The sequence below is a fragment of the Theropithecus gelada genome, chromosome 13 (assembly GCF_003255815.1).
Source record: "Theropithecus gelada isolate Dixy chromosome 13, Tgel_1.0, whole genome shotgun sequence".
Classification (NCBI taxonomy): Eukaryota; Metazoa; Chordata; class Mammalia; order Primates; family Cercopithecidae; genus Theropithecus; species Theropithecus gelada.
In genome coordinates, this window is record NC_037681.1 from 107,247,989 (window position 1) to 107,270,487 (window position 22,499).

At 42.2% G+C, this 22,499-nt stretch overlaps 1 protein-coding gene across 5 annotated transcripts in view; it reads right to left on the minus strand.

The window, feature by feature from the left end:
• Positions 1–1,604: 1,604 nt before the first annotated feature.
• The window catches only part of IMMT (inner membrane mitochondrial protein), a 52,638-nt gene continuing 31,743 nt past the window's right edge, over positions 1,605–22,499 (minus strand). For all 5 annotated transcript variants that reach the window (XM_025354489.1, XM_025354488.1, XM_025354486.1 and 2 more), the window contains 8 exons: positions 19,925–20,028; positions 17,784–17,919; positions 16,844–16,973; positions 11,777–11,791; positions 9,502–9,725; positions 6,186–6,317; positions 4,190–4,319; positions 1,605–2,555 (listed from right to left, as the gene is read on the minus strand). In XM_025354489.1, the coding sequence (XP_025210274.1) occupies positions 1,942–2,555; positions 4,190–4,319; positions 6,186–6,317; positions 9,502–9,725; positions 11,777–11,791; positions 16,844–16,973; positions 17,784–17,919; positions 19,925–20,028 (1,485 nt within the window). In that variant the 3' untranslated portion in view covers positions 1,605–1,941. The remainder of the gene's footprint in view (positions 2,556–4,189; positions 4,320–6,185; positions 6,318–9,501; positions 9,726–11,776; positions 11,792–16,843; positions 16,974–17,783; positions 17,920–19,924; positions 20,029–22,499) is intronic.

The following is a 22,499-nucleotide window of genomic DNA, read 5'->3' on the forward strand; positions in this document are numbered from 1 at the left end:
GGTTGCAGTGAGCAGAGATTGTGCCACTGCATTCCAGCCCGGGCGACAGTGTGAGACTCTTCTCAAAAAATAATAAAAAATAAACCACTCAGTATTGCTGCTTCTAAGTTCAAACAGATAATCACATCTGAAGGAAGTTATTTCGGGGTTCCAAGATAAACTTAGATTTTCTTATAATCTATAATATCTTACATTATTTCATACAAGTAAAATAGAAATTATAAGCATTTCTAGTATGACAAATAGGGAAGTTTAGCTTTACAAGTAATGTATTTTGCAATTTTGTGCCATTCCAAAAGGAAAGACTGAATTTAGAACAGTCTTATTATCTCCTAATAAAAACTTAGTATCCCCCAGGTAGGTGTGCACAGAGTGCCTCTGCCTTTGAGATTAAGGGCATTAATCTCAGGAAGGAATACAAGGCATGTGTTCCAATCAGAAACTAGATATATTTTGCTGAATTAAATAAATCCACTTAGGAGGGAATACAAGGACTATTGACATTAACACAAGCCAAAGGTGGACCAATATATCCCCAAAGCAAAGGACAAGGCCAGTGCCATACAGACACTAGAATGTAATTACCCAAATGCAGGAGCTGGCATACACCTACAGATGCAGAACCTGTCCCCTTTGTGATTGCAGATGTGTTGCTCAGAAAAAAGTGCCTCCTCAATTTCTTTGTGAACACACAATGCCCAACAAAAAGTTGTAACTCTGGAGAAAGTTGACAATATTTTTATGTAGAGATGGTGGTCTTCATGGAGTAAAATAATTAGTGCTTATGCAATATGACAACTGTACTAATCTTTAGAAAGGTGAACTGAGAAAGTTCTCTGGGTTTTAGAGCAATCTACATCAAATACACAACAAAACCATTTAATCTCTTCATTAAGATTTCAGGCTCCCCATCCCCACTTTGAAGGGATTCAGAGCCCGGGTACTAGGAAGAACTGAGCTCCGTTACCAGTGTTTTAGAACTGGGAGCTGTGACCCATACAGGGCCGCTGAATTAACTTGTGGGCAGACCAACATTTTAATAAGTCACTAGAACGATATATCCCCAATTACAGATACACTAGCACTTTGGCTTGTATATTACTCTTTTGAGACTGAGCAGCAGGAATCAATTCACCAAAACGTTCAAAGCCAAAAAGCAGGCTGTGGACTTCTGGTGACGCAATTCACAGCCTGGAAACTCTGTGTGCCAGAAGTTCCTACTTCTGCTGTTGTTGTTTCTCCAGGAAATTTTCTGTACGTACAACAAACTAGAATTTTTTTTTTTTTTTTGAGAGAGAGTTTTGCTCTTGTTGCCCAGGCTGGAGTGTGATGGCGCAATCTTGACTCACTGCAACCTCCACCTCCGTTCAAGTGATTCTTCTGCCTCAGCCTCCCAAGTAGCTGGGATTACAACAGGCATGCGCCACCACACCCGGCTTAATTGTGTATTTTTAGTAGAGACAGGTTTCTCCATGTTGGTCAGGCTGGTCTTGAACTCCCAACCTCAGGTGATCCACCCGCCTTAGCCTCCCAAAGTGCTGGGATTACAGGTGTGAGCCACTGCACCCGGCCAGAAATGTACATTTTGAAAACGGATAAGATACTCAGTTTTCATCTTGTTGCTTTATTCAGTTTGCTCCAAGGGCAAAATCAACAGTAGTAGAGATCACAAACATTATTTTGATTGGCCTCACAAGCCTCATCAGTAAAACCTGAAAAAACAGAAAAATGTTACACAAGTTGCAAAGAAAGCACTCCTGGAGTTCACTGACATGATAGCAAATGGAAAGAATATAAGTGCAACAGGTGTTAACATTTAGAACAGTACTTGTAAACCTGCTCATTTCTAGACAATTCTGGGACCCTTGTTGCGAACCCTTCATCTATCACTGCTGATTTCCTTTGACATGAAATACGACTTTACGAAAATCTTCCTAGACCTTACTCTGGCTGCACTTGAGTGGTTCCTATTCCTACGGCGCTGGCATACGCTGTCAGGATTTCCACTATCTGTTTCGTTTCTAGGGTCATTCGGGCTTCCTTCAGCCAGTCCTGTGCCACTCGTCTGGATTCCCCCTTCAGCTGATTGACAAACTTTGCTGCTAGCTCCAGATCACCATGCTCAATGCAATAGGAAGCATATGACAGTAATTTAAATGTGTTTATATCCTCAGGGCAGAGCTCCGGGGGCGGCTTCAGTTGCTGAGGCGGAAATAGGAGCAGGGACTGTAGGTAGGAGAGGAAGTACTGGTACAAGCTATTTCTGGTTTCATCAATCATTGCTACCCTTCGGGCCAGTTTTTGAACAGCATAGAAACGGGCTCTAAGGGTCTCTTCACTGTACACCCCACGGGTCAGGGACTCTGGAGGGATAGCTGCGGTTAAAGCTTGGGTAAATTCGTTATCAGAACAGTTGGCTTTGATGGCCTCAACTGCACTACCCAGCGGGATAGTAGGTGTTTCTGCAGATGAGGTCTTCATGCTGTACTTTAATGCCTCCACTGAAAGCCAGAGTTGGTGGGCTTTTCTAGCTTCCTCTTCGGCAATTGCATGACCTACAAAGAAAAAAAGGCAAAGCCAAACATTTTTCTCTCCATCTGATGACATACATCCACAGAACTGATGCACATTCAACAAGCTACATCTACACATGTGGAAGATGAGGCCAGAAAGAGTTTCTTACCACCCCACCCCCACCACTTATTTCTGGTGTCTTTTCCTAGCTGGCCTCTTCATATCAATCAGGCAGTAAGGCATGACATGATTTTATGGGGACTTGTTTTCACTAAAGTCATGGAGAAAACAGGGAGGATATACAGGCACAAGCACAACTAAGTCTCCCTTGCCTCTTCCTGTGACACCCAGGACAATGCTAGGTCAAAGAGTACACAGAAGTCATTCACATGTGCATGCTATCTAATCCACATATTTTTACCTTTAATAGTTGAGACAGAAACATACCATTTAAATTAGGCTAAGACTTATGCTAAGGCCATCAGAAATCTTCTGCAAAAAAAAAATGAGAGACTTCAGGGCCAGGCACAACGGCTCACGCCTGTAATCCCAGCACTTTGGGAGCCAAGGTGGGTGGATCACTTGTGGTCAGGAGTTCAGGACTAGCCTGGCCAAGATGGTGAAACCCCATGTCTACTAAAAACACAAAACCTGGCCGGGCGCGGTGGCTCAAGCCTGTAATCCCAACATTTTGGGAGGCCGAGACGGGCGGATCACGAGGTCAGGAGATCGAGACCATCCTGGCTAACACGGTGAAACCCCATCTCTACTAAAAATACAAAAAATTAGCTGGGGGAGGTGGCGGGCACCTGTAGTCCCAGCTACTCGGGAGGCTGAGGCAGGAGAATGGCGTAAACCCAGGAGGCGGAGCTTGCAGTGAACCGAGATCCGGCCACTGCACTCCAGCCTGGGCGATAGAGCGAGATTCCGTCTCAAAAAAAAAAAAAAAAAGTACAAAACCTTGCCAGGCGTGGTGGCACGCACCTGTATCCCCAGCTACTCAGGAGGCTGAGGCAGGAGAATCGCTTGAACCCAGGAGGCAGAGGCTGCAGTGAGTCGAGATCACACCACTGCACTCTACCCTGGGCAACAGAGCAAGACTGTGTGTCAAAAAAAAAAGAAAAAAAGAGAAATGGGAGACTTCAAATGAACTTAACAGACTACTGGATCTTGAAATTCCATGAGTATTGAATTTATTTTTATTGTTATGTGACAAAAAAAGATTCCACAACATCCTAAAAAACCCATTTTATTAACACCCTCATTGTCAGGACATTTCTTTCAATGTGGCACATGGAGGCCTCAGCATAAATACTGTCCATTTGGTAGTTGGACTTGGCAAATCACTTCCTCCAGATAACCCACCAAGCCTGCAGAAGGCAAGCATGGGACCACACTGACCCCTAGCCCTTACCACCCAGGCACATGAGACATAGCCAAAGGGTACTGGGTAAATAGCCTTGTAAATGGTGATTTTGTGTTTGTCATACAAGGTATAAAATTTCTAGTTATATAGATTTTGCCATTACTTTTAATGGCAAAAACTGCAATTAAGTAGAGTGATTAGTATTTTTATGTCCTGATGTCAATACATGTACCCCATTTTCCCTATAAAATTATTTTAATAAATTATGCTGAGAGAAATTATCTGTAAGATAACATAGCTTATGCTTACTCTGAACAGCCTGTTCGATTCCTCTGAGTCTGGCATAGGCAGTGTTTATATCCAGAGTAAAGTTGTCAACTTGCTCTTGACTGAGACGACGAAACTGTAATTCTTGTTCAGAGAGTTTCTCAGACAGGTTCTGAAATAAAACAAAAATAGTTCCAGAAAAAAGTGATACTCAATGCATGTCATGTAACTGTGTAATCTTCCAGCAATTACTTGCTGAAGTAAAGAGGGCCTTACGGTTGTCACGAAATTCCTACATTTTGTGTAAAGAAAGTTTCAAAAATGTCTGACTCATATTTGATGCATATATATATATATATATATACACACACACACACACACACACACACACATATATATATATTTTTTTGAGACGGAATCTTGCTCTATTGCCAGGCTGGAGTGCAGTGGTGCAATCTCGACTCACTGCAACCTCCGCCTCCGGGGTTCAAGTGACTCTCCTGCCTCAGCCTTCCAAGTAGCTGCGATTACAGGCACGTGGCACCATGCCCAGCTAATTTTTGTATTTTTAGTAGACGGGCTTCACCATGTTGGCCAGGATGGTCTCGATCTCTTGACCTCGTGATCCGCCCGCCTCGGCCTACCAAAAAGTTGGGATTACAGGCGTGAGCCACCATGCCCGGCTTATGTATATAATTCTTTACAAATTTACTGATGGAACCTAATATTTATTTTTTATTTTTATTTTTTGAGACGGAGTCTTGCTCTGTCGCCCAGGCTGGAGTGCAGTGGCCGGATCTCAGCTCACTGCAAGCTCTGCCTCCCGGGTTTATGCCATTCTCCTGCCTCAGCCTCCCGAGTAGCTGGGACTACAGGCACCCACCACCGCGCCCGGCTAATTTTTTGTATTTTTTAGTAGAGACGGGGTTTCACCGTGTTAGCCATGATGGTCTCGATCTCCTGACCTCGTGATCCGCCCATCTCGGCCTCCCAAAGTGCTGGGATTACAGGCTTGAGCCACCGCGCCCGGCCAGAACCTAATATTAGAGGAAGCATACCAAGAGAAGAGAGAAGGCTGTTAAAGTAAGAAACAAACTGCCAACTGTATTTTATTTTTGAGACACAATCTTGCTCTGTCACCCAGGCTGGAGTGCAGTGGCACAACCTCAGCTCACTGCAACCTCCACCTCCCAGATTCAAACGATTCTCATGCCTCAGCCTCCAGAGCAGCTGGGATTACAGGCATGCACCACCATGCCCAGCTAATTTTTGTATTTTTAATAGAGACAGGGTTTCGCCATGTTGGTCAGGCTGGTCTCGAACTCTTGGCCTCAAGTGATCCACTTGCCTCAGCCTCCCAAATTGCTGGGATTATAGGTGTGAGCCACTGTGTTCAGCCACAAATTGTCAGCCTTAGAAAGTAAAGTAGCTATACTGCAAACCTAAACGTAATAATTAAATTCTATTCCAATAACATGTATTTAAGAGCTTATCCATTAATTTTTCTCAGAAAAATTTCTATCAAATAGAATTTAAAATACCTTTTCATATTGACATACATTGCAATTCTCTGGAAGATTTTACTTAGAAAACCTCAGTATCTTCTTGCAAGACAAAGTAACAAGTTAATATTACTGTAAATGATTTCTTGAACAGAAATTATAATTATGGGCATCCTGATAATTTACTGGGATTTCAAAACCTAACTTCTCTGGGAAATTACCTCAGTTACAAAAATCTAAGCACTACCACGCCATCTATAGGAGGAAGATGCACATGTCAAATATTACCGTCTGCATTCCTGAAATCCCCTTTACCAACTCTCCTTAAGGCTCTGAAGATTCCAAATGACTAGAATATATATTTTAAAAACACATCTGATCATGAACACACAGGTACACCATTATGTAAAAAGAAGCAGTTTTGTAGACATACAAGGAGATTTCCAATTCTTCGACATCCTCAGAGTACATTAAAAGGAGAGTCTGTTAATCCTGTCAGGAAGCGGGGAATGGCTGAAGGGAGTCCAGGTCCTTACCTGCTCAAATTCAGACTTCAGTTCCTGTTCTTGTACCCTAAGGACATCTCGCAAGTGATCAGTGTGGGCAGCTGCCTGTCGGCGAAGCTGGGTTCTCATTTCATTCTCCATGGCATCTCTGACTTCCTCTATCTGTGAAACCAAACATAATAATTATTAGTTTTCAATTCTCCACATATACTTTTAGGAAAACAGAAAGCCCACTATCAACCATGACAACAGCGGCTTTCATATCCTGAACCCCTCTAATGTGCTGGGCATGTGTACACTTCTACTTCTTTTATGAAACAGAAAGCTAAACCCTGGAAGGTGACTCAAACAAGATCACACAGCTGTGGCAAAAACCAGATTTCAAACAAAGGTCTCTATCACCCCCAAATTTGTGGGTTTCTCCACATCACCAGGCTGCCTCTCATATAAAACACTCATTTCCTGAATCACATGCTCCTCTGAGAAATAACTAAATCCAGGATATGAAGAAAAGTAACTATACACTTGGGATCAAATGTAGCTTTACTACAATCATCTGTGTGACCTTGGGGAAACGATTTATCTTCTCAAATCTCCGCTTTCTCATCTGTGAGTAATAATACCTACTGGGAAGAATCATTAAGAAAATTAGTAAGTATCTGGGAGTTATTGAACACAGTTTCTTCTAAACAAAGAAAACTGCTTATTTTTAAAGGAATTTAAATTCAACATGGGCCAAATAAAACAAAAAATATACCTTGCCTAACAAATAGCCATAAGTCACTTTACAATTACTTAACACTGATTACCTGAAATTCAGAACTTATTTTTTCTCAGAAACAATATAATAAATCAACGAATCCATTCAGTCAGTGCGTAAGTATTTATGAAGTGCCAGCCCTGTGTTCCAGGCAGTGCCTACTATCTGTATGGATCCAATGGTGCTTAGGGCAGACGAACTTCTTGCTCTCACACAGTGTGTATCTCAATGGAGGCAGCAGACAGTAAACAAGTAAACAAAACAGACATCTCAGATTGTGACACATATTTCTACGTATAACTTTGAGCAGGCAAGGACCTGTTGTGAAGCATCAACACCCCTTCAACCTCCTTTTCCCCCACCTTACATTTAAAATAAACAGGGCAACATAACAGAAAGTAATACAGAGGCTCTACTTTGGACTGAAGGGATAGGAAATCTCAGTCTTGCTAAGAAGGTGACATTTAGGCTTAAAACTTAAGCTTAGAGCTCAAGGTTTAAACAGAGGAGACAAAACAATGTACCAGGCAGAGAAAACATAAAGGTCCCAAGATGAAAGATAGAGTCAAGATACAGACAAAAAATACCAGGGTGCCTGGAGCAGTGAAATGGCTCATGGCATGCAGCGCTCAAGAAGCCTTCTGGGTATTGGTTAAGAATTTGGAATTATATTAAATGAAATGGGTAGTCCATGAAGGATTTCCAGCAGTGTAGTTAGTGTCTGATTCGACTATGTTTTATTTGCCTGCGTAAACAGACACAGAAAGAAGGGTATGAAGAAAGGGGAAATTGGCTGGGCATGGTGGCTCACACCTGTAATCCCAGTACTTTGGTGTTTAAATTCCTTGGGGTAGGCCGTGCATGGTGCCTCATGTCTGTAATCCTGGTGCCATGGGAGGCCGAGGCAGGTGGATCACTTGAGGTCAGGAGTTCGAGACCAGCCTGGCCAACATGGCAAAACCCTGTCTCTACTAAAAATACAAAAATTAGCCACGTGTGGTGGCATGCGTCTGTAAGTCTAGCTACTCAGGAGTCTGAGAGGCATGAGAATCGCTTGAACCTGGGAGGCAGAAGTCGCAATGAGCCAAGATTGCACTACTGCACTCTACCCTGGGCCACAAGACAGACTCTGTCTCCAAAAAAAAAAAGAAAGAAAAAATAGTGGAAGCTATTAAGATGACAGTTTGGGCTAAGGTGGTTAAAAACCAGGTGAAATACCTTCTTTAGCTACCACTAAGGTGGTAGTAATAGAGTGGACAGATTTGGCATTTATGTTGGATGCAGAACTGGTAAGATCTGTGGGGCGACTGAATATGAATTGATGGAGGAACAACGAAGCATGATTTGGGCTTGAATAACTAAGTAGTTTGTTCAACTCAGTTTATTTAGAAAGAAAAAAGCTGAGGGGCTGGAAGACAAGTTGGAGAGAATAAAGAAATCTGTTTGGAACACGATAAGCATGAAATGACTACTGAAAATCCAACTGGAGATACCAGGTAGGCTGCTGGATAGGAACCTGAAGCCAAGGCAGAGGTCAGAGCTGGAGACAGAAATTTATCAGGTATAGATGGTATTTAAACTTCCAAGCCACGGGACTCAACAAGAACACTTAGAGACAGTTTAGATGGAGAAAAGGTTTCAGAACTAATGCCAGGCATGCCACTATTTGAGAGGCTGAGCAGAATAGGAGGTTAAGGAGTGGCCAGCAAGGTAGGAGAAAGGCCAGAAGAGTATGGTGTCAGGGAGCCTAGGGAAGAAATAGTTTCAAGAAGGAGGGAGTGGCCAATAGTACTGCTAAGAAGACACAAAGGTGGGATGAGTAGTTAGGTTCCCAAATCAGCCTGTGGACACCTATTTAATAAATGGTGTGCCCAGACAGAGGGCTAAAGAAGGTATTTCACCTGGTTTTTAACCACCAACCACTTAACAATACCAGCAGGGAAAAATATACTCAGACTCCAACAAAGATTCATTCAGCACTGCTTTAAGGGACAGAGGCCCAGCTCCACTGGAAAGATGAGCTAGATAATCCTGGATACCAGTAGCTTATTACCTTCTTACACTTCTGTATCTGCTCAACATAAAGGAACTCTGCTTGATCACTCCTTTCCTAGTTCTCATGAGGAGAATGAGGACCTAAGCTCCACTCTAAAGGTCAGTTAGCATGACTTATATTCAATATCCTAAAGCCAATGACTGTCAGTATTTTTTTTCTTTCTTTTTTTTGAGACAATCTTGCTCCATTGCCCAAGCTGGAGTCAGTGGCACAATCTCAGCTCACTGCAACCTCCACCTCCCTAGTTCAAATGGTTCTCCTGCCTCAGATTTTCCAGTTGCTGGGATTACAGGTGCGAGCCACCACGCCTGGCTAATTTTTCTATTTTTAGAAGAGACAGGGGTTTCACCATATTGGCCAGGCCAGTCTCAAACTCCTGACCACAAGTGATCCACCCACCTCGGCCTCCCAAAGTGCTGGGATTACAGGCATGAACCACTGCACCCGGCTGAGCCAGTATTATTTCTAGAAGTAAACAATCAAGTTAGAGTCACTTTAAAATGTTAGGCAACAATTCTCATTTCTTTTACCTTTCTGTCCTGTTCAGCCTGTATTTCACTTCTGTGATGTTCTAATGCTTTTGCTACTGCAGAGTCAAATGCCCGCTTTTCTTCCAGCTTTTGTTTCTCCAAGGCTAATGTGATGTGCTGCTTTTCAGTGGCCTTCTGTTCTGCCAGCTCTCTGTTCAGCTGATCGATTCGACGATGTGCATGAGCAATCAGGGAGTTCAGATCATCAGTAGAGAGCTTGTCAGCTAAGCAAAAGAACACGTTAAAATTCTAATGATGACACTGAAATTATACCTCATTACAAGGTAATCTGCATCAACTGACTGTAATTTAAGAGCAGTAAACAAACGTAAAACTTAGCTAACACGAAAAGAGATTTAGACTCCCCAGTTCAATCAGAAATTAGCTAGTGCCCAATAAGATATTTTCACCCCTTGGCAAAATTCAGGTACCCTTCAGATAATCAGTTGTTTTCCAGGAACCCTCTTTTAATCTGAACTAATTATAAATAGACTTTCTACTTTACTGTAACTTTGTCTTTAAAGACAAAACTTACATATACAATCACTTCTATATTTTCTTTCAGGCATAACTATGATTAGTTACAACAGGCATCCAATTGAAGATTCTTTTCTGCTAAAACTAAAAATCAAATTCAAATTCTCTCAGACTTTTCCTTAAGTTTTTTTAACTTTTCTTAAACGCATATGATATAGATTAAACCCCAACACAGCAACCAGAGCTGTCCATCAGAATCACTGCAAAGCTTTTTAAAATATGCCCAAAGATTTCTATCCAGGCTTAAACCAATGTTTGTGTTTCTTTTAAATCTCAATCCAAAAATGTACCAACACATACACAGATTAAGAATTATGGCTCCAGCCAGGCACGGTGGCTCATGCCCGTAATCCCAGCACTTTGGGAGGCTGAGGTGGGCAGATGACCTGAGGTCAGGAGTTCGAGACCAGCCTGGCCAACCTGGTGAAACCCCGTCTCTACTAAAGATGCAACACTTAGCTGGGCGTGATGGCGGGCACCTGTAATCCCAGCTACTCAGGAGGCTGAGGTAGGAGAATTGCTCGAACCTAGGAGACAGAGGTTGCAGCAAGCCGAAATCACGCCAGTGTACTCCAGCCTGGGAAACAGCAAGATTCCATCTCAAAAAAAAAAAAAAAAAAAAAAAAAGAGGGAGAGAATTATGGCTCCACTGGCCAGATGCAGTGGCTGATGCCAATAATCCCAGCACTTTAAGAGGCCGAGATGGCTGGATCACTTTAGGCCAAGAGTTTGAGACCAGCCTGGCCATCATGGTAAAACTCTGACTCTACTAAAAATACAAAAATTAGCCAGGCGTGGGGGCACATGCCTGTAATCACAGCTACTCAGGAGGCTGAGGCACAAGAATTGCTTGAACCCAGGAGGCAGAGATTGCAGTGAACTGAAATTGTGCCACTGCACTCCAGCCTGGTGACAGAGCAAGACCTTGTCTCAAAAAAAAAAAAAGAAAAAAAAAAGAATTATGACTCCATCTCTTCTTAGTCTTTTGGCTAAGATGAAGTGAAGAATTATGGCTCCAACAGCAAAATATAGAATGTAGGAAAATCTATATGACTAATGACTCAATTTCTTAATAAATACATTGAAAAGCAAAAAACAAAAAGGGGCAAGAGATATACTGACTAAACTCAACACGTGGAACATCTTATGGGTATCAATTCGAATAAAAAACTGTAAAAACTCATTCTATGAAACAATAGGGGATATACCAACACTGGACATTTGGTGACTAGGGAATTGTTAAGAAGTTTTAGGTGTGATAATAGTATGGTGATGTTTTTGAAACATACTCACAGTATTTACAAGTGAAAGAGTATGATATTTGAGTCTGCTTCTATATAAGCTGAGGAGGAGTGGGAATAGATGAGACAAAACTGGTCATATGCTGATGGCTACAAAACTGAGTGATGGGTCCTGGAAGTTCTTTAGTTTTCTTCTTACTTTTTAATGTTTGAAATTCTCCAAAGTAATCAGTTACAATCCATATTACACAGGCGCATGTGCACACACACACACGCACACACACTTCACATCTATAAGATTCCAATCACTTGATGAAACATTTTCGTTCTTGAGAGCATTCGGATACCAAAAATATCCAATTCAGATTTATCATGTGACATAATTCTACTTTATATCTATTTAGATGGCTTTGTGTAAGAAATCATAGGCACAACAAAAAGACTTTAGTCTTTTAATACCCAAAACAAAAGACTTTAAACGTGAAATATACACTCACCTAAGTCTGAAATACCTACAAAGGAAAAAATAGAACAGTTTGAAAAAAAAAAAGAATGCACATACTTTAGTTATTGATCATTAAATAGAAATATCTAAAAGGAAACAAGAAGGAATCGGAGACTAGTACCAGGAAAAGCTATTTGAATACTGGAAAGTGAAATGATACAGCTATTTTCTAAAATTTAAACTGTAAAACAAGACAAAATCAAGGTAAATAACATTTTAGAAAATAAAAGAATCATTGATATTGTGGTTTTGGTTTTAAAGGACTTATCTTTGTTTCACAGTAATCAACTTAAATTGTTTGTTTTTTTGTTTTGAGACACAGTCTTCCTCTGTTGCCTAGCCTGGAGTGCAGTGGTGCAATCACAGGTCACTGAAACCTCCAAGTGCTGGGCTCAAGCAATCCTCCCACCTCAGCCTCCCAAGTAACTTGGACTAGAGGTGTGTGCCACCATACCCAGCTAATTTTTGTATTTTTTTGTAGAGATGGGGTTTTGCCATGTTGCCCAGGCTGGTCTCGAACTCCTGGGCTCAAGCGATTTGCCTGCCTCAGCCTCCCAAAGTGCTGGGATTACAGGCATGAGCCACTGTGCCCAGCAACCTGAACATTTTTTTTTTAAATTTTGTTTTGAGACAGAGTCTTGTTCTGTCACCCAGGCTGGAGTGCACTGGCGCAATTTCAGCTCACTGCAAACCTCCGCCTCTTGGGCTCAAGCAATTCTCCTGCCTCAGCCTCCCGAGCAGCTGGGACTACAGGCGTGTGCCACCACGCCTGGCTAATTTTTGTATTTTTAGTAGAGACAGGGTTTCACTATGTTGGCCAGGCTAGTCTCGAACTCCTGACCTCAAATGATCTGCCCGCCTCAGCCTCCTAAAGTGCTGGGATTACAGGCATGAGCCACCATGCCCAGCCTCAACTTAAGCATTTCATAGAAACTATAATTTTCTTTTACCCTTACATTTTTATTAGTTCATATGGTATTTTACTAAATCACAGTTTTGACTCCCTGTTCTCAGTACCAGGCCTCTCTTAACATTTCAAATACTTAATAAATTCAGTTTTTCTTTGAAATTTTTAAAATAATGAATTCATACTAAATTTTAATTTAACCTGTGCAAATTAAACAAAGAACTACAGTGGCCTGATTTGAGAGTAAAGGAAAAATGGCATTCCGTATAGCTGGAATGATGTCCCTCACCACCATCACAGGTGTCCCAAGCACCCAGTGTGAACACGTGACAGGAGAGGGGAGTGCAGCCAGTCGCAGCTACTGCCTCTCAGAATGAGCTGCTGAACATCCTGGTATGAATGTCCTGACCATCTTTTTTTTTTTTTTTTTTTTTTTTTTGACGGAGTCTTCCCTGTCGCCCAGGCTGGAGTGTAGCAGCACGATCTTGGCTCACTGTAACCGCCACCTACCGGGTTCAAGTGATTCTCTTGCCTCAGCCTCCCAAGTAGCTGGGACCACAGGCGCACGCCACCATGCTCAACTAATTTCTGTATTTTTAGTAGAGATGGGGTTTCACCATATCGGCCAGGCTGGTCTTGATCTCCTAACCTCAGGCAATCCATCCGCCTCAGCCTCCCAAAGTGCTAGGATTATAGGTATAAGCCACTGCACCTGGCCAGTCCTGACTTTCTTAATAACCTTTGTATTCAACATGTCCAAAGACTGGTATTTTTCATCCAAGGGGCTCTGAACATCAACTGATGTTCATCACTCCCTCCTACACCGTCAATCTCACAAAAATAAATTTTCCTCCTTATTATGGTTACATCATTCTTCTTCTCAAAACACTAAAAGAGAGTCCCATGCTGCTGATACAAATCATTCTGGCAGAGAATAGTGAGGCTAGTGAGGGAGAACGAAATCCCGGCTCTACCCCAACCTTGCGCAAATTACTTTTCTGTCTCAGTTTTCTCATCTATGTAATTGGGATAATAAAAAAATTTGCCTTATAAGGCTGTTATGAATTTCAAATAAGTTAATATATGTGACGCACTTAGAACTCAGTGCCTAGTACAAAATAATGCCCAATACCACTAGCTATTATTACATTTGGAACCTTGCTCAGCTACAGATAACACAGAAAGAGTACTGGACGTAGTGAACATCATCAGGACATTTGTTGTTTAGGGAAATAATAATAAGACCAATCCCAGAACTTAAAGTATAATTTAAAAAAATGATAATAAGAGCAAAATGCCTCATAACACAAACCAGTACTAACAAATTTGGTTTAGGTCTTAGTGCATTCTGATTTCAGAGTTGAGGACATCCACTGAGGGCTAGGGTAATCATGGAATAATTACTGTCTCTAGAAATACACAGGAAATCAGTAATACCAGTTGTCCCTGAGGAGGAACACCGTGTGAGAGGGAAACTTCAAATGCCATTTGTACCTTTCAAATTTTGTATTGTGAATATATACTCCATTTAATAAATTAATAAAGATTTAAATGGAGAAACAACTCAGAGATTGCTTCACAAGGGACTTCCACTTTCTACATGGCACCCTTCTTTAGCACAGGTTTCTCAACCTTGGTGCTACTGACCTTCCGGTCCAGACAGTTCTCTGCTGTAAGCGGCTATTCTGTGTACTACAGGATGTTTAGCAGCACGTCTGGCCTCCACCCACTACATGCTAGTAGCTCCCTCCAGTTGTGGCAAACAAAAATGTCTCCCAGTGCTGCCAAATGTCTTGTGAGGAACAAAATGCCCTCGGTTGAGAACCACTGTTTAACATTTTCATGTTTTACGATAGGCAGCCAGACATGGTGTCTCACGCCTATAATCCCAGCACTTTGGAAGGCCGAGGTAGATGGATAATTAGAGGTCAGGAGTTTGAGACCAGCCTGACCAACATGGTGAAACCCAGTCTCTACTAAAAATACAAAAAAATTAGCTGGGTGTCGTGGCGCACGCCTGTAATCCCAGCTACTCGGGAGACTGAGGCAGGAGAATCGCTTGAACCCATGAGGCGGAGGTTGCAGTGAGCCAAGATCCCACCACTGCACTCCAGCCTGGGTTGACACAGCAAGCTCCATCTTAAAAAAAAAAAAAAAAAAAAAAAAAAAAAAAAGATCTGTGACAGGCACTTTCAAAAGCAGAAAAAAAAGAAAAGAGTTAAAAACGTCAGAGCTGGCTTGGGAAAATTAGTAGGATTTAGTCTACTGGGAAGACCAAAGACAGAATGCAAATTCTTAGGGTTGATGCTCGTATCTAACTCTCCACAAATAAAATCTGTCCTGCCCTGTCAACCTAATTTCATTTTATTTGAGCCACTGGAGACTCCCTACTACTACCAATGTCAAGTTTATGGCAAGGAGCTTACATATATCTAATGCAAAGAGACAACAAGCAAGCCAATGAATAAGAATTTCAAGAAGATAAAATAAGGTAATACGGTACAGTGGTTTGTGGAGGAATATAATCAGGGAAGGAATATAATCAGGAATGAGGTGCTCGCATCTGCTTCCACTGTAACCTCAATGAAACACAGACAACCCCTTGAGAAATTCTGATGAGGGAAGCAGTGTCAATGTGGCTCAAGTTTCTCCTTCTCAAGGACAAACTGTCCACAATGCCCTCTTTGCTAGATGGTAGCTATCCAGTGCCTAAACAAGAGTCACTGGTCTCAGACTGTACTTTGTATTTCTCCACATTATTCTCTCTCATAAATCGTACTGTCACTTTTTTACTTGACAACAGTCTAACTGATATCTGCCTCCTGAGTCAACTGCATTCTGAGTTATCTTTTGACAGCCTTAACTCCACTTCTTGACATTTAGTCTCCCTGGATGGCCATGATGCAGAATGTTTATAAATCCTTGCACTGGCGTTTCACTTCACTCCTTAGACCAGCCATGGTTCTTTGAGGCAACCCTGATACCTTCAGCCCGGAGAGGCCTACGACATGAGAAGTCTCCTTTCTAACAAATGCTAGCATTTGAACAGTATTTTAAACCAGGTGTGGTGGCTCACACCTGTAATCCCAGCACTTTGGGAGGCCAAGGTGAGCAGATCACTTTAGGTCAGGAGTTCAAGACCAGCCTGGCCAAAATGGCAAAACCCTGTCTATACTAAAAGCACAAAAAAACTGGTAGGGCGCAGTGGCTCACACCTGTAATCTCAGCTACTTGGGAGGCTTAGGGAGGAGAACTGCTTGAACCTGGGAGGCGGAGGTTGCAGTGAGCCAAGATCGCACCACTGCACTGCAGCCTAGGCAACAAGAGTAAAACTCCGTCTCAAAAAAAAAAAAAAAAAAAGGTACAAAAAATTAGCCTGGTGTGGTGTCGCACGCTTGTAATCCCAGCTATTTGGGAAGCTGAGGCAGGAGGATCGCTTGAACCCGGGAGGTGGAGGACTGTACTGCAGCCTGGGCAACAACGAAAAATAAAAAAATAAAAATAAACAGTATTTTAATTTTGCTGAGATGGGTGATGTCTGTGATTCTCAGTACTGTCACAGAACTTCAGGGAAATGTGACTATAGTTACACCATGAAACGACTTCAGCATCAAAGTTCTCTGTAGTCTCAGCCTGAGGAAGTGGATAGCCAGACAGCTCGTTCCTTTCTCAGTGCAGGGTCCCTAGGTACATTTTCAACAAAGTGTTGTTTTGTCACAGAGCAGACATAAAGTGTGCTTTAAATAATTCACTACAAATACTTTTAAAGTAACAAAGTTTTTTAAAATACTTATACATATACAGTAACACTTCAGTAGCATCAAGATTATAATGTCACTTGTGTTCACTTGAATTCCAAACTTTTTTTTTTTTTGAGCAGCAAAGATCAGAACAGAACCAATCACGGATTATGAAATTAAACACTAGCTGAAACTCACATTCATCACGGCTAAAACTACAAGAGTACTGTCGCGGCTGTGTCAACTGTAATGATTGTGGTTAAAATAAAATGCTGAAAGAGTGTACTGTACACAAAAAGAGATATGCATGCATGTCAGAGGGATTTGGACTAAGATGGAGATGAAGCAAGTTTAGATTAGTTGATTAGTTGTTAAAACATCGAAAAAAACCCATTACTTCAGTTGTACTTACTCATTCCTTTCCACCCAGGAAGGACTTCTGGAGTAATACTGTCCAGCTCTCGTTTAAAGTCGTCCCGAGCTTGGACCACCAGCTCATGATACTGAGATACAACCTTAGCCTCAGACTGAGCTGCTTGGACCTGAGCAAATACAAAGGGTATATGATAAATTGAACAAAAAGTACCACAAACATTCCAAGAAACAGAAGTAGTATTCCTTCTTTTGTTTACATTTTGTTGGAAATGTGTAAGGAAATCTGAAGCTCAGAAACAAAACATAAGCCTTATTTGTTTCCTTCTAATTCCTATTCAAATACCATGGACAGGCCCTTTCCCATCTTACTAGGCCCCCTCCCTCCATACAGATCACATAAATGCAGCCAGAAGATCTGCTACAAAATGGACATTTTCATAAGTGACAATAATCATAACCAAAAATGTTACCTATTATAGAAAGTATCAACAATACAGAACAATCCACTTGGTTGGTGTCCAAGGCAAAATTTTTTTTTTTTTTTTGACAGGGTCTCACTCTGTCACCCAGGATGGAGTGCAGTGGCACCATCTCAGCTCACTTCAGCCTCAACCTCCCGGGCCCAAGCCATCCTCTCACCTCAGTCTCCTGAGCAGCTAGGACTACAGGCGCACACCAACACGCCCACTTAATTTTTTGTATTTTTTGCAGAAACAGAGTTTCACACCATGTTGCCCAGGCTGGTCTCAAACTCCTGGGCTCAAGTGATCTGCCCGCCTCAGCCTGCCAAAATGCTGGGATTACAGGTGTGAACCACCACACCCAGCCAAGGCAAATTTTTTAAAACAGTAACAACTAATACACTTTGCAGGAGAAAAGAGGGGGAGATGGTAGGAATTTACTGTTTTCCTAAATCCTTAAAATCCTTTAAGAGATTATATTTTAAAATATAAAATATTATAAGGTAGGAAACATACCTTTTTGACCACATTATCCAGATCAACTATCATGTTGTGAAGTTTACCCTCTGCAGCAGATATATGAGGCTTGGCCCCAGGAACCTCTTTTTTCTTTGCATTTTCAATCACACTTTTCATCTTCTCTAACTCTTCTCTGGAAACCAACAAAACAAAGATTGAATATAACTTCTTGTCAACTGTATTAAAGAGTTTTAATGTCAGTACAGTATACAATTGTTAAGTCTATGAAAGAGGCCAGGAGTACTGGCTGATGCCTGTAATCCCAGCACTTTGGAAGGCCAAGGCAGGAGGATCACTTGAGTCCAGGAGTTCAAGACCAGCCTGGGCAACATAGGGAAACCATGTCTCTATTTTATTTTAAAAAACGAAAAGAAAAGTCAATGAAAGAAATGTAACTGCTTTTTCTTTTTTTTAAAGACTAGTCAAGTACAATAGTAGGAAGAGAGGAAAGACTAGAGCGAGAGAGTTCCATCCATAACTGACTGTGAACAATCAACTGAGCTAACTCACTACCTTTGGACAAGCATCAGTGCTTTTTTGGAGTCAATAAACGAGAGACTTTTCTCATCAACAACTGAAAACATCTTGGTTAGAAGCTAGATTTACTAGAGTGAACCAGAGAGGGAATATGGTATATGGAGTGACCCCGACTTTAGAATAAGATCCCCAGATTCAGCTCCCATATCAGCCTTTCATTTCCTACACGCTTTCGTGTAAGGAAGAGAATTCATGAGAAGTACTTAGTGCCTGGCCGAATCATGAGCACGCAATAAACAGCAGCTCTTGCAAGGATCAACCTGACTCACCAACCAGTGAGAGAGAGCTAAGGAAGGCAAAGGCACAGGAGAAGGCCAAAAACCTCACTGAGCAAATACTTAACTGGGACTCAGGGAGCCCTCACGACTCAGAATGTTTCGTAAGTCAGACAGACTGTGGTCTACCCACCATAAAACACAGAACTCAAAGTGATATGAGCATAATGCCTTAAATCTCCTAAAAGATATGCTAGTTTTATCAAAGACTTCTTTCTCTACTAAGAATAAGTATTTTCTTAAGAAAGACAGCAAAATTTTGAGTGACAAATAACTATTCCATACTGCTGATGAGGATCTTTAGTCAAATATAGGTTTCCACCAACAGAGGTTGATCTTATATCTGGGTATGCTTGTTCAATGCTAGTTTTAGCCAACGTCCAGGAATCAAGGTCAAGGTGGCATACCTATTACATACTCACTATTTTGGTTGTTAAGGCAAACAGATTGTGACATACATACTTTCTACAATTCTGAAAAACTGCCCAAACTGTCCCAGTAAAAACTGTCCCAGTAAAAAAAACTGTCCCCAGTAAAAACTACAGCAGAATCTCAGTACATCTGAAGAGATACATCATCTAAGCAATAATCCAAAGCAAAACTGACTTTTATATAAGATCCTCTATATGTCTGGGTATGGTGGCTCACGCCAGTCCCAGCTACTCAGGGGGCTGAGGCAGGAGGATGGCTTGAGCCCGGGAGGTTGAAGCTGCAGTGAGCCCTGATCATGCCCCTGTACTCCTGCATGGGCGACAGAGCAAGACCATGAATTAAAAAAAAAAAAAATCCTTCATATAAGTTTCTGCCAAATTTATTCTGGCCTAATTTTATACATATACATTTTCAGATGGAGTCTCGCTCTGTCGCCTAGGCTGGAGTGCAGTGGCACAATCTTAGCTCACTGCAACCTCTGCCTCCTGGGTTCAAGTGATTCTCCTACCTCAGCCTCCCGAGTAGCGGGGACTACAGGCGCACACCACCACGCCTGGCTGATATTTGCATTTTTAGTAGAGACAGGGTCTCACCATGCTGGCTAGGATGGCTCAAACTCTTGGTCTCAGGTGATCTGTCTCCTAGGCCTCCCAAAGTACTGAGATTACAGGTGTGAGCCACTGTACCCAGCCTGGACTAATTATATTTTATTCCTTCTCTCTTTTTACACCTTTGTACGAGTTCCTAATGCCAATTCAGAACAAGCACAGGTGGAAAAGGGAAGGAAGGGTTTCTCTACCTCCGCTTTATTCTATACAGACAATACAAAAAAACCCAGCCCAAAGAAAGCCACCAGGAGGCCCTAATTACTTGTTAAAGTCCATGAGTAATTACTTGGCTTTGAGAAGGGCATCGGCAGCTTCATCTACTGCCTTTCTGCGTTCCTTCAATGCACCCTCCACTGTGCGCCACTGAGCAGATTTCTTCTCACCTGCAATCTAAACAAAACATTTTAATTATATAATAAATAATTGCTATTATTGTCATATGATAGGCCAACAAGATTAAACACAGAAACATGTGACATTAAAGTCAAAGGTAAAAATTTATATGCAATATTTCTGCAGAGTAAGAACTCTTAATTTAAGGCTTATGTTCTTAATTTAAGGCTTATGATCTACCCACATCAGCCTCTCAAAGTGCTGGGATTACAAACATGAGCCACTGCCTGGCCATATAAGCATTTTCTAAGGGGAGTTTTTTTTTTTTTTTAAGAGTCTCAAAAGGATATACAAACCAAAATCAGAGTTTAAGGATAAATAGCAGGTTTACATATTTGTATGATCCTTATTCCTCCTAAATGTTACTCTAAAGAATCACTCTTCCTAATTAGTTACATATAAGTCAACTATTGTCAAAAACCTCCCTTGTGGTGACTCTTATGGTATATGAATTGTGTATTTAAAAAAAAAAAGACGGCTGGGCACGGTGGCTCAAGCCTGTAATCCCAGCACTTTGGGAGGTCGAGATGGGCGGATCACGAGGTCAGGAGATCGAGACCATCCTGGCTAACGCAGTGAAACCCCGTCTCTACAAAAAATACAAAAAACTAGCCGGGCGAGGTGGCGGGCGCCTGTAGTCCCAGCTACTCGGGAGGCTGAGGCAGCAGAATGGCGTAAACCTGGGAGGCGGAGCTTGCAGTGAGCTGAGGTCTGGCCACTGCACCCCAGCCTGGGCCACAGAGCGAGACTCCCTCTCAAAAAAAAAAATTTTGGCCAGGCGCAGTGGCTCACGCCTATAATCCTAGCACATCGGGAGGCTGAGATGGGCAGATCACGAGGTCAAGAGATCGAGACCATCCTGGCCAACATGGTGAAACCCCGCCTCTACTAAAAATACAAAAATTAGCTGGGTGTGGTGGTGGACGCCTGTAATCCCAGCTACTCGGGAGGATGAGGCAGGAGAATCGCTTGAACCCAAGAGGCGGAGGTTGCAGTGAGCTGAGATCACGCCACTGCACTCCAGCCTGGTGACAGAGCAAGACTCCTTCTCAAAAAAAAAAGTTTTCGTTGAAAATCTTAGGCAGATCCAACACGTTTTTCTCCAGCTATGGAACTGATTGCCACTTTTTTAAGTAGAGCTGGCTCATATTTAGGGAATATATTAGGAAGAAAACCCTCTAACACTAATACCACTAAGTGCAGCAAGAGGCTCACATTATGAGGGGGTGCAAGGTACCCAGAACACTCAGGGCCTAGACGTGGTTCAGTGGCTCATGCCTGTAATCCCAGCACTCTAGCAGAATCACTTAAGCCCAGTTGTTTGAGACCAGCCTGAACAATATAGGGAGACCCCATTTCAACAAAATAAAAAAAACAGCCAGGCGTAGTGGCTCATGCCTGTGGTGCTAGCTACTTGAGGAGCTGATGTGGGAGGATCATTTGAGCCCGGGATGAGGCCACACTGAGCCGTAATCACACCACCACACTCCAGCCTGGGTGACAGAGCAAGACCCTGTCTCAAAAACAAAAAAAATGTGAAATAATAAACAAGATCTAGTGGTAGAACTAATAAATACCCTATTTAGAACTACTGATGAGCATACATAATATTCAAGAGAGCTGCAACTATAATGTGATCTGAAAACATCTGTGCTTTCTATTGGTGACATGGTCACAGTACTGCTAACACTACTGTGGTTTGCTGCCAGTATTCATAGTTGAAGAAAATGGTTTTAAATTTCAATTTCAGGCTCGGGAAAATAAAGATGTTTCCCTCCTTCAAGTTCAATGAGCACCTGAATTCTATCTACAGACTCAACTCTAGGTTAAGAGCCCACACATTTAGAAGAAATATTTGTACTTTTCTTCGTGTATTGCTTTTTAAATGTTCTATGTAGCCGGGTGCAGTGGCTCACAACTGTAATCCCAGCACTTTGGGAGTCTGAGGTGAGCAAATCACCTGAGGTCAGGAGTTCGAGACCAGCCTGGCCAATATGGTGAAACCCCGTCTCTACTAAGATGGGTGTGGTGACGGGCGCCTGTAATCCCAGCTATTCGGGAGGCTGATGCAGGAGAATCGCTTGAACCTGGGAGGCAGAGGTTGCAGTGAGCTGAGATCATGCTACTGCACTCAGACTGGGCGACAGAGCAATACTGCATCTCAAAAAAAAAAAAAAAAAAAAAAGAATGTTCTATGTAAAATTTTGCAAAGTATATCTTATGATGTGAAAAATAAAGTTGATGTTTCAGTGAGTTCCCACTGTAGTCTTTTTTCTTTTTTTTTTTTTTTTTTGAGATGGAGTCTGGCTCACCCAGGCTGCAGTGCAGTCACCCAGGCTGCAGTGCAGTGGCACAATCTTGGCTCACTGCAAGCTCCGCCTCCTGGGTTCATGCCATTCTCTTGCCTCAGCCTCCCAAGTAGCTGGGACTACAGGCGCTGGCCACCTCGCCCCGCTAGCTTTTTGTAT